At 33.3% G+C, this 12,543-nt stretch overlaps 3 protein-coding genes across 3 annotated transcripts; 1 reads left to right on the top strand and 2 right to left on the bottom strand.

Annotated features, from left to right (window-relative positions):
* Positions 1–463: 463 nt before the first annotated feature.
* On the bottom strand, positions 464–6,468 carry Mtap (methylthioadenosine phosphorylase). The gene is made up of 8 exons (XM_073090098.1): positions 6,252–6,468; positions 5,258–5,433; positions 4,417–4,554; positions 3,368–3,547; positions 2,894–2,969; positions 2,234–2,320; positions 1,621–1,743; positions 464–1,342 (listed from the first exon to the last, which is right to left on the bottom strand). Exons 1-8 carry the CDS (start codon positions 6,273–6,275, stop codon positions 1,307–1,309), a joined length of 840 nt encoding a protein of 279 aa, XP_072946199.1. The 5' UTR covers positions 6,276–6,468; the 3' UTR covers positions 464–1,306.
* Positions 6,469–7,045: 577 nt separating this feature from the next.
* On the top strand, positions 7,046–8,546 carry Coa7 (Cytochrome c oxidase assembly factor 7). Its single transcript, XM_073090359.1, has 2 exons — positions 7,046–7,502; positions 8,027–8,546. The coding sequence occupies exons 1-2, from the start codon at positions 7,112–7,114 to the stop codon at positions 8,395–8,397; spliced, it is 762 nt and encodes a 253-aa protein (XP_072946460.1). The 5' UTR covers positions 7,046–7,111; the 3' UTR covers positions 8,398–8,546.
* Positions 8,547–8,896: 350 nt separating this feature from the next.
* Positions 8,897–11,653, bottom strand: Ho (Heme oxygenase). The gene is made up of 5 exons (XM_073090353.1): positions 11,422–11,653; positions 11,116–11,266; positions 10,289–10,421; positions 9,687–9,898; positions 8,897–9,365 (listed from the first exon to the last, which is right to left on the bottom strand). The coding sequence occupies exons 2-5, from the start codon at positions 11,216–11,218 to the stop codon at positions 9,076–9,078; spliced, it is 738 nt and encodes a 245-aa protein (XP_072946454.1). The 5' UTR covers positions 11,219–11,266; positions 11,422–11,653; the 3' UTR covers positions 8,897–9,075.
* Between the last annotated feature and the right edge of the window lie 890 nt (positions 11,654–12,543).

Below are 12,543 nucleotides of genomic sequence, written 5' to 3'. Positions count from 1 at the left end.
TTCGACTTAAGAGGCACTGCCACATATTTTTTGTCTTATAACAACAATATTAAGAGTTGTAGTCTGGTTTGAAAGGTGTTAAAGTGAAGAGTCCCTTAAATGAATTGTTATAACTTAATTAGATTGGAGGAGTTGATTATGGATGTCCGTGGGTGGCAGGTGTCACTTGCAATTCTATGATTTATAAGGGGAAATGGCGATGTATGTTATGCGTTACATGGCGAAAATACGTACAGTTATGGTGTCCAGACTTTAATGTAACCACCATTACGCGTGGTTGATTGTTAATAAAACGAGGAAGGAAACTTAGATATATATTTGCTAAATTTAAGGATTCTCATGTCTTTTTTTGTGTACGAATGAAATAACACAAAGTTAAAAATTGTTGTTTGGATTACAATATTTAAGCATTTATTTGACAAATGTAGAATTCGGATCACTTTATAATCTAATATTTTTGTTGTGTTTCATGTTGGTGAACACTTGTCTATGTTTAAACTATGAAGTAATTTATAATAGTGTGTGTACATATTACAAAGTGATACAATCTATTTTGAATTACAATATTTAAGCGATGTGTGATTTCTGATCCCACAAAATGTTCGTAGGTTAATCACATTGGACGCTCATTGCAAACTTAATTAAATTCTACATTAGTTTAAAGAATTTTTGAAATAGATGAACCATTTTTACAGGTCGTAAAATGATAAATTAATATTGATGTACTTTTCAACGCTAAAATAGTAAAATTTTGACTATTCAATAAATACCGAATTACGATCGGGTAGCGTCTATCGTTCACAATGGATATAGATCAAAACTCAATTGTGAAAAAGATACATTATCTATATAATAATATATTATAGTATGTAATTTTAAATAAGGTAGTGGGATAAAGCTTACAAATTTGACGCTATGAATTAAGATAAGTATATTTCAGTATATTCCACTTATCCCACCTAGTCGTCCAAAGAATGGAAGAGTAAAATAAAGAAATCTATTAAACCTCCTCGGTGCGATGGTTAGTTGGGTTAAGCGGAATATTCCAACATTTGCACAAGATACGTAAAATAGCAACAGTTAGTGAATCGGTTAAGGTAACATAAGTATGTAAGCGTGTGAGTTCTACATAATTATAGTAAGAGTAAATTTCACCATTTTGTATGTCAATTTTTAAGTATTCAATAAATAACTATTGTATGCAAAAATTTGGTTTTATTTTTTATTATTATTTGATACATTAAATTATTTATCAAAAATAACATAAATGCATAACATATTTTCTTAATCTACTTGCATATAAAGGTCATTCCTTCGACATTATCGAAGAAGCCACCAGCTCCTGTAATAGAAATTGAAACATGAAATGAAATATTAAACTTAATTTAAGTATTCGTAAAATAGGATAGAAATTTAGTTCTGAGACAAAAATTGAAAACCTTTTAATAATCCCCTTTCTCAGAAAACCCTTTCATTTGATAGTGATACCTTTATAAAATATATAAAAATAATTATCCGCCATCTTGGGCAGTTTTCTATAATGGGTTTAGAATGTAGTCACTAATCAATCTGGCATTAAGTAAAGTTAAAGCTAAAAATCATAAGTATGTTTATAATTACTTGATGTGCATCCAAGTATGAAAGATCAGTTTCGGCCGCTAATATCTCAACGGCGTCGAGGATGACATCTGCGGCTTTCTTCACGTTTTTAGCGAACATGGCCAACACTTCGCTTACAGACACCTGAAATATCAAATTGAAGGATTTATTTCCACATTCATCTCTGATGCATGTTATTTTATATCTTTCTGAAGTCATTATAGATATTAATTTATACGTAAATAAAAGAAATTACATGTTGTGAGGGGTTAAGCATAGGATATTGTAAAGTGGCAATTGCTTTTTTTCGGCACAAGATGAATTATTGGCCTCAAGACTAGGGGATAATTAATTAATTAGATGAATGCATGGATTTTTTTAAACTTTCGCAGCATGAACCCATAGTATATGAAAATATTGACACTACCCTCGCTTGTATTTTATTATATTTAAACGTCATCAAAATAGATCTGTAAATACATGAGTAAGCAGCTGCAAATGTTCTTTCATTAATATTTTATTAGTAGAAATACCTTAACTTTGTATGATTTTTCATTTTGACTGAGGTTTCGCGACATCGGCATCGCAACTCACAGTTTGAAAAACACTGGATTATTAAGTGCAATTTCCTTACCGATTGTTCATGTTCCCTCCAGCAGTCGTAGTCGGTGACGAGCGCCACGGCCGCGTAGCTCAGACCAGCTTCTTTAGCCAGCACCACCTGTCAGTTGTCGTTACGTTCTGTTATTATTTTTCATACGGTATCCTTGCATTTCCTAATTGAAGCAGTAAATTGCGGTTCGCTAGAGACAATGCTATTTTAGATGCAGAAAAATAAAGATCCGCGTAAAACTGCTAGTCCGCTCTGAATATAGAAAAGAACCGCGTCGCCATAGCAAATTGTATGACTACACCTGCTCGCAACAACTTCAGCGCGGACTTACAGTTTGGCGATAACTATAAAAAGGTTAAAGGTTCATAGGCTTCATAAGCAAGTGCAGTATATACATGCTTAACCTCCTAGACCCTTCCTAATTTCCTATATTATTAACTGAAAAAAAATTCTGCTCTACGAAATATACATATTTTTAGGAAAATATCCTTAACATATTTTTAGGAAAATATCCTTAAATATTACAATCCAGCTAAAATGCCCATTTTTCCATTCTGAAACTTAAATTTTATTTCAACCCTTCTTAATCCAGACAAGAATACACTTCACGCAATTACTTTGGAATTCAGATTCAACTAAGCTATAGCTGCGCCTATTAATGATTACTCCATAATAGTTTACCTCAGGTACTGTGGTCATGTTGACGACGTGGCCGCCCCATTGGCGGTGCATCAGGCTCTCTGCACGACTGGAAAACCTTTAAATAAAAGAATTTCCTGTAATAAAAGTAGTGAAAGTGGTCTGTAAACTGCACCACCCAAATAAAATAGGAGTTCTGCTATAAGGAGATTACAAATTTGCCAACATCCAAATTCTAATTTATGTGTAAATACACAACTGTTAAAACTAACAACATACAACTTTTCTGTTTTTTTTTTTATTTACTTTAAATCAAAAATTGAAAACAAAATGCACATTAATAAAACCTACTTTAAGCAAAGGGAGATCTCCCACCGGGCTAGGTGATCACGCTCAGTTCAGAGCTTGTATATATGCAAGATGTTTAGAAAATTTCGATAGCGTGATTGAGCAGCGCCATCTCTCGACCAGTAGCGTGAAGTCGCTACACTACTGAAATATATGTGGCAACCTTACCTGGGTCCCTGTATAGTGACAGCGGTGCCGGTGTCGTGGCAGGGGTATCCGCGCTTGCGGGCCGCTGCCAGTAGGGCGCGGCGGGCGGCGGCGCAGAAAGCGGGCCGCGCGGGCAGGTGGCACACGCCGCGCGGGCCGCCCGCCGTGTTGTCGAAGTATGTGCATTTGCGACCCCATGTCCTGCAAACGAGGGTTTATATTGACGTCCATATAAAATAACGCAAGATTCCGTATTCTCTGTGTCGTGAACATATGTATTTTGAAGAAGTAAAAGTAGGTCGGTATAATAAAAAGGTCTTGCTGCAGAAAAATACGAATTATATATTACAGAATTAGACAGAATTCGATGACCACAAAAAACATGCAGTATGATAAGGCCTCCAAATCAGGTATATCACAGAATATAGTTTAATCTGGTAATTACTCTATAGTCTGATTCATAATTAGGTGTCCAAAATGTAAACAAACAAATGTCACTGTCAAAATTAACAAGAAACAAAAATTTTAACAAACTCGACAAAAAACTAAAACTTTACAATGATTCACAATTTAACAAACGCGCTATGAAAACGACAATACATTTGAGTTCGATTACAATCACGAAAATGAATAACATAAGCTATGAAACTTAAAAATGACGGCACAAGAAATGTTTTGGGTTCCGATTGTGTTACCATTATCACATTTTAATTTTCTACCATAAATCTTGTTTTTTATTATTATTACTGTATGGAACGAAATTGAGGTAATATAAATATTAGATTATGTGAATTGATCTAAATTTATTTAGATTATTATTTTATTATCGTTGTATTAATTAAATATTGACAAAAATAAGAAACTACCATTTGAAACGTATTTTCTTGATAGGTCAACCTTTGTTTACATTTTGGACACCTAATTATGAATCGGAGTATAAAATCTAAGCCTTCCTAAACATCGGTTTCGAGAAATCGACCGCCGAAACTGCCGTACATTAGCATCTCAGTGTCATGCGTGTCATAATATTTCAGACCTCTAAAGCATCAAGGATCACACATAAATAATACCTGTCAATAAAATCGTCAAGTATGACTAGGTCTCCAGGGCGGTACTCTTCGACCAGGGATCCCGTTGCAGTGGTAGCCAATATGTGCGTGCAGCCCAACTCTTTCAGAGCCCAAATATTCGCGCGGTAGTTAACATCGCTGAAATATAAAGTGGAGTTTAATATATGACTGTTTTATTGGTGATAAGAATTTTATTGCAATGTTAAATTATATTTACGTTTTATTTGAAAATTTAGTTATCACAAGACTACTATTTGGGATTAAATTAATAAAAAAAAACATATTTGTAAAGCAACAATATAAATCCTCCTCAGCATATGGTGAACCAAACTCCAAAAATATGTTTTGTGTGAGATCTAAACATATCTTAAATATACTAGATTGCATCTAAGTATCCTTTACATGTTTATTCTATACTGGCAGTAATAGAAATTGTTATGGTGATGTGAGACATCCTTTATTGTGGGGACAAATTGCAATAAGAACTTAGCCCCTCACAGGAAATAGGTAGGGTTGCCGCTTTTTGGTTACAGTATTATTTTGTTTGTAATGTGACTAACCATATTTGTAAATTTTTGTTAATACAAGTTTCAGAAACTTTCCACCTATTTAATGATCATTGATTGGAGTATGACAATCATCATAGAAATATGTGTTCAATCATAATCCTTAGACATAGCAATGCTTATGTAACCAACTCGGGTCCCAGTCACAGAAACATGTTCCTTGGTGCATATGCATGCATATGGCCAACTTATATATAGCTGGTAAAAAGGTGGATGTTTGTTTTCATCTTTAAGTACCAAGAAAAGTTAAAGTAAGCTTCAAGTTATGTACATACCTAGGCTGGAACTGATGCTTCCGTCCATGCCTTGCCAACAACACACAAGGCACTCCTTTAATTGACCCCTCCAGTAAGGAGTCTGATGGTTTCCCAAACAGAGTAGTGATGTCATGTTCTACTGGGTTCTCAAATAATGTGGGGTCATCGAACCCAGACCCACCGATTATTCCAATCTGTCAATTGGAAGAGTTTGATTATAACTATGGACTATTTTGTCATAGTGTTAGGAAGTTTATAATGATAGCTATAAGATTTGATTTAGATAGTCACGTAAGATTTATTCATACTAAACCTTAAGTATAATAAATAATGAATGCTTTGTACATTAGGATGATATAGAAGTAACAAACGAGCATGCAGTCCACCTGATGGTAAGTGGCAACTGCCGCCCGTGGACATCTGTAATTAACCCCAGATAGGATAAGACATTCCCACCTGAGGTCAGCTGATGTACAGTGGTACAGATGCGCCGCTACCCCTGAGGACTAAGCTGGAACACCTCAGAACAGTATGTCTCCCTTACTATACCCTTCAACCAGAATACAGCGGCGCTGCTGTTTTGAGGCAGAAATAAGTGTAGCGCTGGTTCTACCACCTTCAATATCAATAAGGAATATATAATATAAGTTCATGATGACATACGTTACTTAGATAGATTAGATAGGTTCTTAGTCAGTACGATAATAATGAAATTAAAAATTGCTGGCCTAATTAATTTTCCATGCTTAATACATTTATTACGTTACGCAAATTACAATTTCAATGCGCATGATTATTTTATTTTTTAATTGGATATCCTAACACATTTTGTTCCAGAACAAACGAATTTAATTAATAGCTGTTTGTTAAAATGATAAGGTTTATCAATATGTAAATATATTCAATCTCCACCGTATGAGTTAACAAATAACTGATATGCCTGTTCACGGAAGATTAGTATCATTATCTTACATTAATAAGAGGAAATAAAATTTAAATATTATCAACTTACCTTGATTTTTTTAGCTTCATTCATTTTAATAATACAATGGGAGTTGTTAATACTTTCTACAGAAATTTGACGGTATTTAAATTTGTTGTTACTGTCTGAGAATAAACTCTCCTATATATTATTCTGCTATACTTTTTGAAGTTAGTAAATTACACGAATATCACGTTTAAACTATTCACACTTAACAACACGAATAAAATTAAACTTAAATACTCAATAATGACAAATTGACAATGACATGACAAATGACATTAGAACCCTAATCGCACATAATCGCACTAGGGATACTCTGACACCGATTAATCGATTATTGCAACAAAACATTGATTTTTGAAATCGGTTCTAATGAGCAATAAGTCTATTTCAGATATAGTTAATGTAGCAGTAAATGAAAATTTAAGAGAGCATTCCCTTCGAAAATAATATTGCTCGTACATAGGGTATTGAAGTTACCTCTTCAGCTGACTTTTGACGACATTATCATGATTTACAGGGCAATAATAAAATAACGGAGATCATATCTTGAGAAATCGATATGCTAGTCTTTGATATCTTTACGTTTCAATGTTTTAAAGGTTTCAAATGTTGATATTACTTAAAATTAAGTTCAAGTGTAAAATAAAGTTATTAGGATAGAGGTTACTAAACTCTTTGAGTAGCACATTGTCGGTGCCAAAAGCATAGTAACCTACGTCGGTGCAACCGTCTTATCAGTAAATATCACTTCACTGTTATCAATTGAAATTTGACCATAGATAACAGTAGAATGTAATTACATTCTCTTTGGTAATTAATGTAACATTTTTGACAGTGACGTATGGAAGTTACCTAACCTCACCCTCAAAATTAAATTACAGATAATGGCTTTTGGATACGATTTAAAAAAAGAAGAGGAAGTTAAGGAATACGTAGAGAATTTGGGAATCGAATACCGGTTTGGGTGCTACAAGGAGAAAAAGCCGGAAGTGTGTCATCTTCTCGCGGACTACTTGGAGGCTATAAAGAAGGACTTTGTAAAGGCAGCTACGGTTTATAAGACTAACTGTGTGGATTATAAGTATGGGAAATCGTGTTTGAAGTACGGGAACTATGCGTTAATAGGACGGGGGAGGGATAAGAGCGATACAAGTGAAGCGTTGGAGTACTTCGAGAGGGGCTGTGAACTGAACGAGCGAACGTCATGTCTTCATGCCGGCATGTTGTTGACCGCCACTGGCCCGGCTTCTACTGTACAACGAGATGTTCCTAAAGGTACATTACACACATTTTTCATTGAAACTATTTACACATTCCAAAACAAAACAAAAACCAAAACATAACCTTATAATTCAGTCACTAAATGTAGTACAATGCAACATTGCGTAGCTTTTGATAGAATCAAAAGCTGAATCTTAAAACTAATTGAAGGAATATTCAGTTTGTCTCATAATCTATCTATCTAGCTGATGATGTAACCTTTATGTTTCACTGCTTGACATGGGTATGCACCACACTTCCCCAATTCATACCAGTAGAGGAGATATGGATTACTGGCCATCCGATCTGCTCTAGCTAATTATGAATTTTCCTAATTTAATTTGGAAAGTTCAAACTGAATTGATGTGTGAAAAACGTGTTTTAATCATAAAGCATTTCCCTTGATAATTAGTTACTGCAAAAAATTGAAAAACTATGTTTCATGTTTGAAAAATCATGTTTCTCGGCTCCATATATATGGAGCCGAGAAACATGATTGAGTTATAACCTCATTATTTAATATCTGTTATTCTTTACAGGTTACAATTATCTTAAGAAAAGCTGTGATGCAAATGATGAAATGGCCTGCCACTACTTATCAGGAATGTACTTAACAGGAGTCCCGAAGAATGTAAATGAATTTAACCCACACAACCCAGAAAAAAATAAAAACATTGAATACCTCATAAAACCAGATATGAAGCAAGCATTTGCATTGGCAAAGAAGGCCTGTGAGCTTGGCAATATTTATGCTTGTGCAAATGTCAGTTTGATGTATAAAAAAGGTGATGGAGTTGCAAAGGATGTTGACCAATCAAAGAAGTACTTTGAATTAGCACAGGCGTTACAAAAAGCCCACGAAACAACTAAGGAGTTGAAATTTCAACTTGGACTTGAGGACAAAAAATAATATAGTCAACCAACCAAACAAATTCACATATTTATTGCCATGCAGAAGCATTTTATAATTGTTAAAAGATTGAAACTCTATGATGGGCATTTTTATTGATGTAGATATTGTATTTTATTTAGGTTTATGAGTAAAGAGTTATTGTTACATTTACCTTTTTTCAATTAACCTTCTCCTTGCTAAGAAATAATAGTATTATCAACTATTATATATAACTTATAAATATATAATTTATGATTATAATAGTAAATATTGTATGTATGTATATTATATTAAACAGTTCAGTATCCCACATAATTTCAGAATCGAATTTCAGACATTAGAAATGAATTGTTTTAAGGATAAAGAACAAAAGAGAATTGTTTGCCAATACTAGATTAGTGTTGATATTTAATGACCATGATTAAATGTTCATATTTTATGTCATAAAATCTTGTATCCTAATTCAGTCTAACCAAAATTCAGTGTATAGGAAAATTATAAAAAATTACAAACAGTGTCAATTTAAGAAGTCAGTCTTTAATAATCAAAAATTTTATATCACATTCTACATAACAGCTTTAAGCTTATAACTACTATCCAATGTGTCACAGGATATAGGAACCAGAAAGAATAATCTCTAAATGTGCATAAAATCTAATAAACATTTGACAGATAACAAGGGTTCTAAACCATAATTTATTTATGCAATTTATAAGCAAGTATTATGCCAACAATAAAGAGAGCTACCGCAGATGTTTTGTAGAATAAGTTGTAAAGGACTTGGTTTTGTCCAGCAACAGAGTTAACAATGAGGTTATTCATGAGAAACACTTGATTACTCTCTTCGATAAATGCCTCCTGTTCTTCTACTGTCATGTGCTCGGCTATAGAGTTCATGGCTGCCCTGAAGTTATTTTTCAGTTTTCCGATATCCACATCACTGAAGTCTGTAACCTTGTCCACATATGTTTCGTCTTGTGGTGTTTCTAAAATAAATAAAATTGATTGTAACCTATTTTTAATTTAGAAGCAAAATAAAATGAAGTATGTATATTTTAATAACATAATAACATGAATTCTACTAGAGTAAATAAAACAAATCAAAATTTATCGATATGTTAGATGACAAAATTATATATAATATAAATTAACAGAATTTTGTGTGGAAAGACTGACAAACTAAGACATGTTTTAGTTATTTACATTTTACATCAGTTTGAATAGATTCCGAAAACTTTATCCAAAAAATATTGTTCTTGGGGGTGTACACATTCAGACTCAATAATAATAATAATGGGAATACTCACTATCACCAAACATTTTCCTCTTCCTTGCCAGGATCTGGCCTCCACTCAGCAAGCCCAAGTACAGATGGTACACATATGCCATCAGCAGCTGAGGGTTGTCCCTCTCCAGATCATGCAGGTGTTGCAAATAGTTCTCCAAAGCTGCAGACTTCGGTATTGCCTGCCAGTCCTCACCAAGGTAGTGTTTGAGGTCTTCTTCAAAGGCATGCTTTCTATAATGATTAATTAATATTTTGTGATATTCACAATTTTAGCCTCTCCTGATGGAGATCTAAGGTTCAAACTCCAGACATGTTCCTGTGATTTTTAAAAGTTAGAAATTCAATATCACTTTCTTTAACAGTGGGGGAAAATATTTTAAGGAAACCTACCTGTTTGTAAGTTCTTAAAAATGCATATAGTTTATCAATCTGCTACATGGACAGTTCATTCGCAGTCAGTCCATTCTAATAGGACACATACATATATTCAACAATGGGATAAAAATATGTTGATGATTTTGTTGTGATTATATTATAGTAATTGGATTTGTTATGTGTAAAAGACATAATAACCTTATATATAGCCTAATTTTTAAAAGATATTCTATCAATGTTTATTACCTGAACAATACTTTGTCCACAAACAATTTGTCGAAGTCAGCCATATTCAGTCTCTGCTTGGCATCCTCCAAGAACGCAAAAATATGATAAAACACAAACAGGCCTCCACCCCATACTGTTTCATCCGTCAGAGCTGGAACATATGTTACAAAAGTGTCATTTTACTAATAAATGTAACTGTAAATAGTCACAAAGTATTCCCAATGTATTCTATATTATATCACTATAGAACAATATTTAAAAGAGAAGTTCTATTGTGTAGTGTCAGTTGTGAGGAATCAATATATATTGACTATAATTCAGATGAAACAACCCTTTAGGAAATGTAGCAAAATTTTTGCTTTAAAGTTTATAAATAGACCACATGCAATTTATTGATGGATCCATGATTACAAAAATATAATAAGCAATATACAATTCTTGAACTATTAAATTATATATATATATAATATGGGAGTAGCAGACGAGCATGCATTCCATCTGATGGTAAGTGGCCACTGCCTCCCATAGACATCTGTAATTGACCCCAGATAGGATTAGATATTTCTACCTGAGGTACCTCAGATATTTAATTGAATAAGCATCTAACATCTATTGATTATTTCAAAAAATTAATTGGAATTTAACAGGTGTGGTAAGAGAGATAAACTTTTCCGAGGCATACTCCTCAAAGGTAGCGGCACATCTGGGGTTGATTACAGATGTCCATGAATGGCAGTAGCCAGTTACTTTCAGGTGGACTGCAAGCTCGTCGTCATGCGTAGTTCGAAATTGACGCATAACAATAGACTATTCTAATGTATAATAAAGGTAACTGCAAAACTTACAAATCGCAAATTTCGCATTAACCAGCGCGTCGCTCACAGAATGGATCTTTCGAGTAGCTTTCCGCATACGCGTAGTAAATAATTCTGTATTCGCAGCTGACATTTTGAATACTCTCAATACTTTGCTTTGGTATCGAACGGGAAATTAAATCTGCAAATCATCGAAGTCACTTACGTGAAATAGGAGCCGATGACACAAAATATATATTGTGTAATTTGTAACACTCGTACGAAGATATAATTAGAAGCAATCAGTATAATGTGAATATAATGTGGATTATGAAGTGAAAAGATTATTCAGATTACCCTTTTGTTCTTTTCTTTGTCGGTTTTACGTTTGACTAAAAATAATGCTAATATTAAATTTCAATAATATACTATATTTTAGTCATCAGCAACTAATATCGAATTATTTACACAATCACGATAACTGATATTAATTATAAACTGAAATTTCAATTTCGCATATTTGAAGAATTCCACTTTATTATTTTCATAATTCATCAAATCGCATTGTCACTTTGTCAGTTCTTGTCAAAAATTATGTTGTCATTTGTTTTGCCTTTCTGACAGTTACATTAGAGAACAGACTATTAATTCTTACAGATTATAAAGGAAGTAAAAACGGTCGTTGATTCCTTTTTTTAATGACAATATGACTTGTATTTAATTTTAAATTATTCAATGATTCATAATGGCTAATTTTATATCTACAAAACATAATAAAACTATATATTCAGGAGGCAACTCAGTAAACATCACAGGTGTAGTGTGTGTGTACAGTTTTGAGGGGTGAGGTAAAGTCGTTAAAAATAACCAAACCCAACGAGTGCAGTTACTGCAGTTTGAACACTAAATTTTATTAAGTAAAATGCTTATTCTAAATAATGAGTAGGTATGTGTGCGCAATACATATATACGTACATACATGCAGTAAGAAATGCGCCATCAGCAATACCACCATGTACGATGTGGTAGCTCGTACAACAGGAATAGTCAAATTTCAGAAATCACATTTAAAAAGATCTCTTGAAACGAAACATTGTAAATATTTCCTACAGGAATACTTCTTATCTTTTATGATGATATTGTTACATTAATATTATGACTTAAACCTGTGCATTAATACTATGCACGGAAGGCCCTATAAAAAAGGGATCTTGTAGGTTGTAGATTTTACTGGTAATTAATCTAGAGGATGAAAAAATGGACTGATGGTCCAGCAAGCGGATAAAGTTTAGGTAACGTCACTTAAGCAGTGACATCCGACCGAGTTCTATATAAATAGGAGCTGGGAGTTATTAATAAAACACAATTATATTTAAAATAATTCTAATGAAGCGCTTTAAGTGGAATAATTTACACAAGCATACTAACATTTATTATTGTACATTAAGGTAGTTGACCTATTTAGAATTGCCAGGTAGG

This window comes from Epargyreus clarus, unplaced genomic scaffold (assembly GCF_041222505.1).
Source record: "Epargyreus clarus isolate Ecla_fem2 unplaced genomic scaffold, WU_Ecla_fem_2.2 ptg000032l, whole genome shotgun sequence".
NCBI lineage: Eukaryota > Metazoa > Arthropoda > Insecta > Lepidoptera > Hesperiidae > Epargyreus > Epargyreus clarus.
Note: the sequence above shows the minus strand (reverse complement) of the source record. Positions and strands in the feature narration are given on the sequence as shown.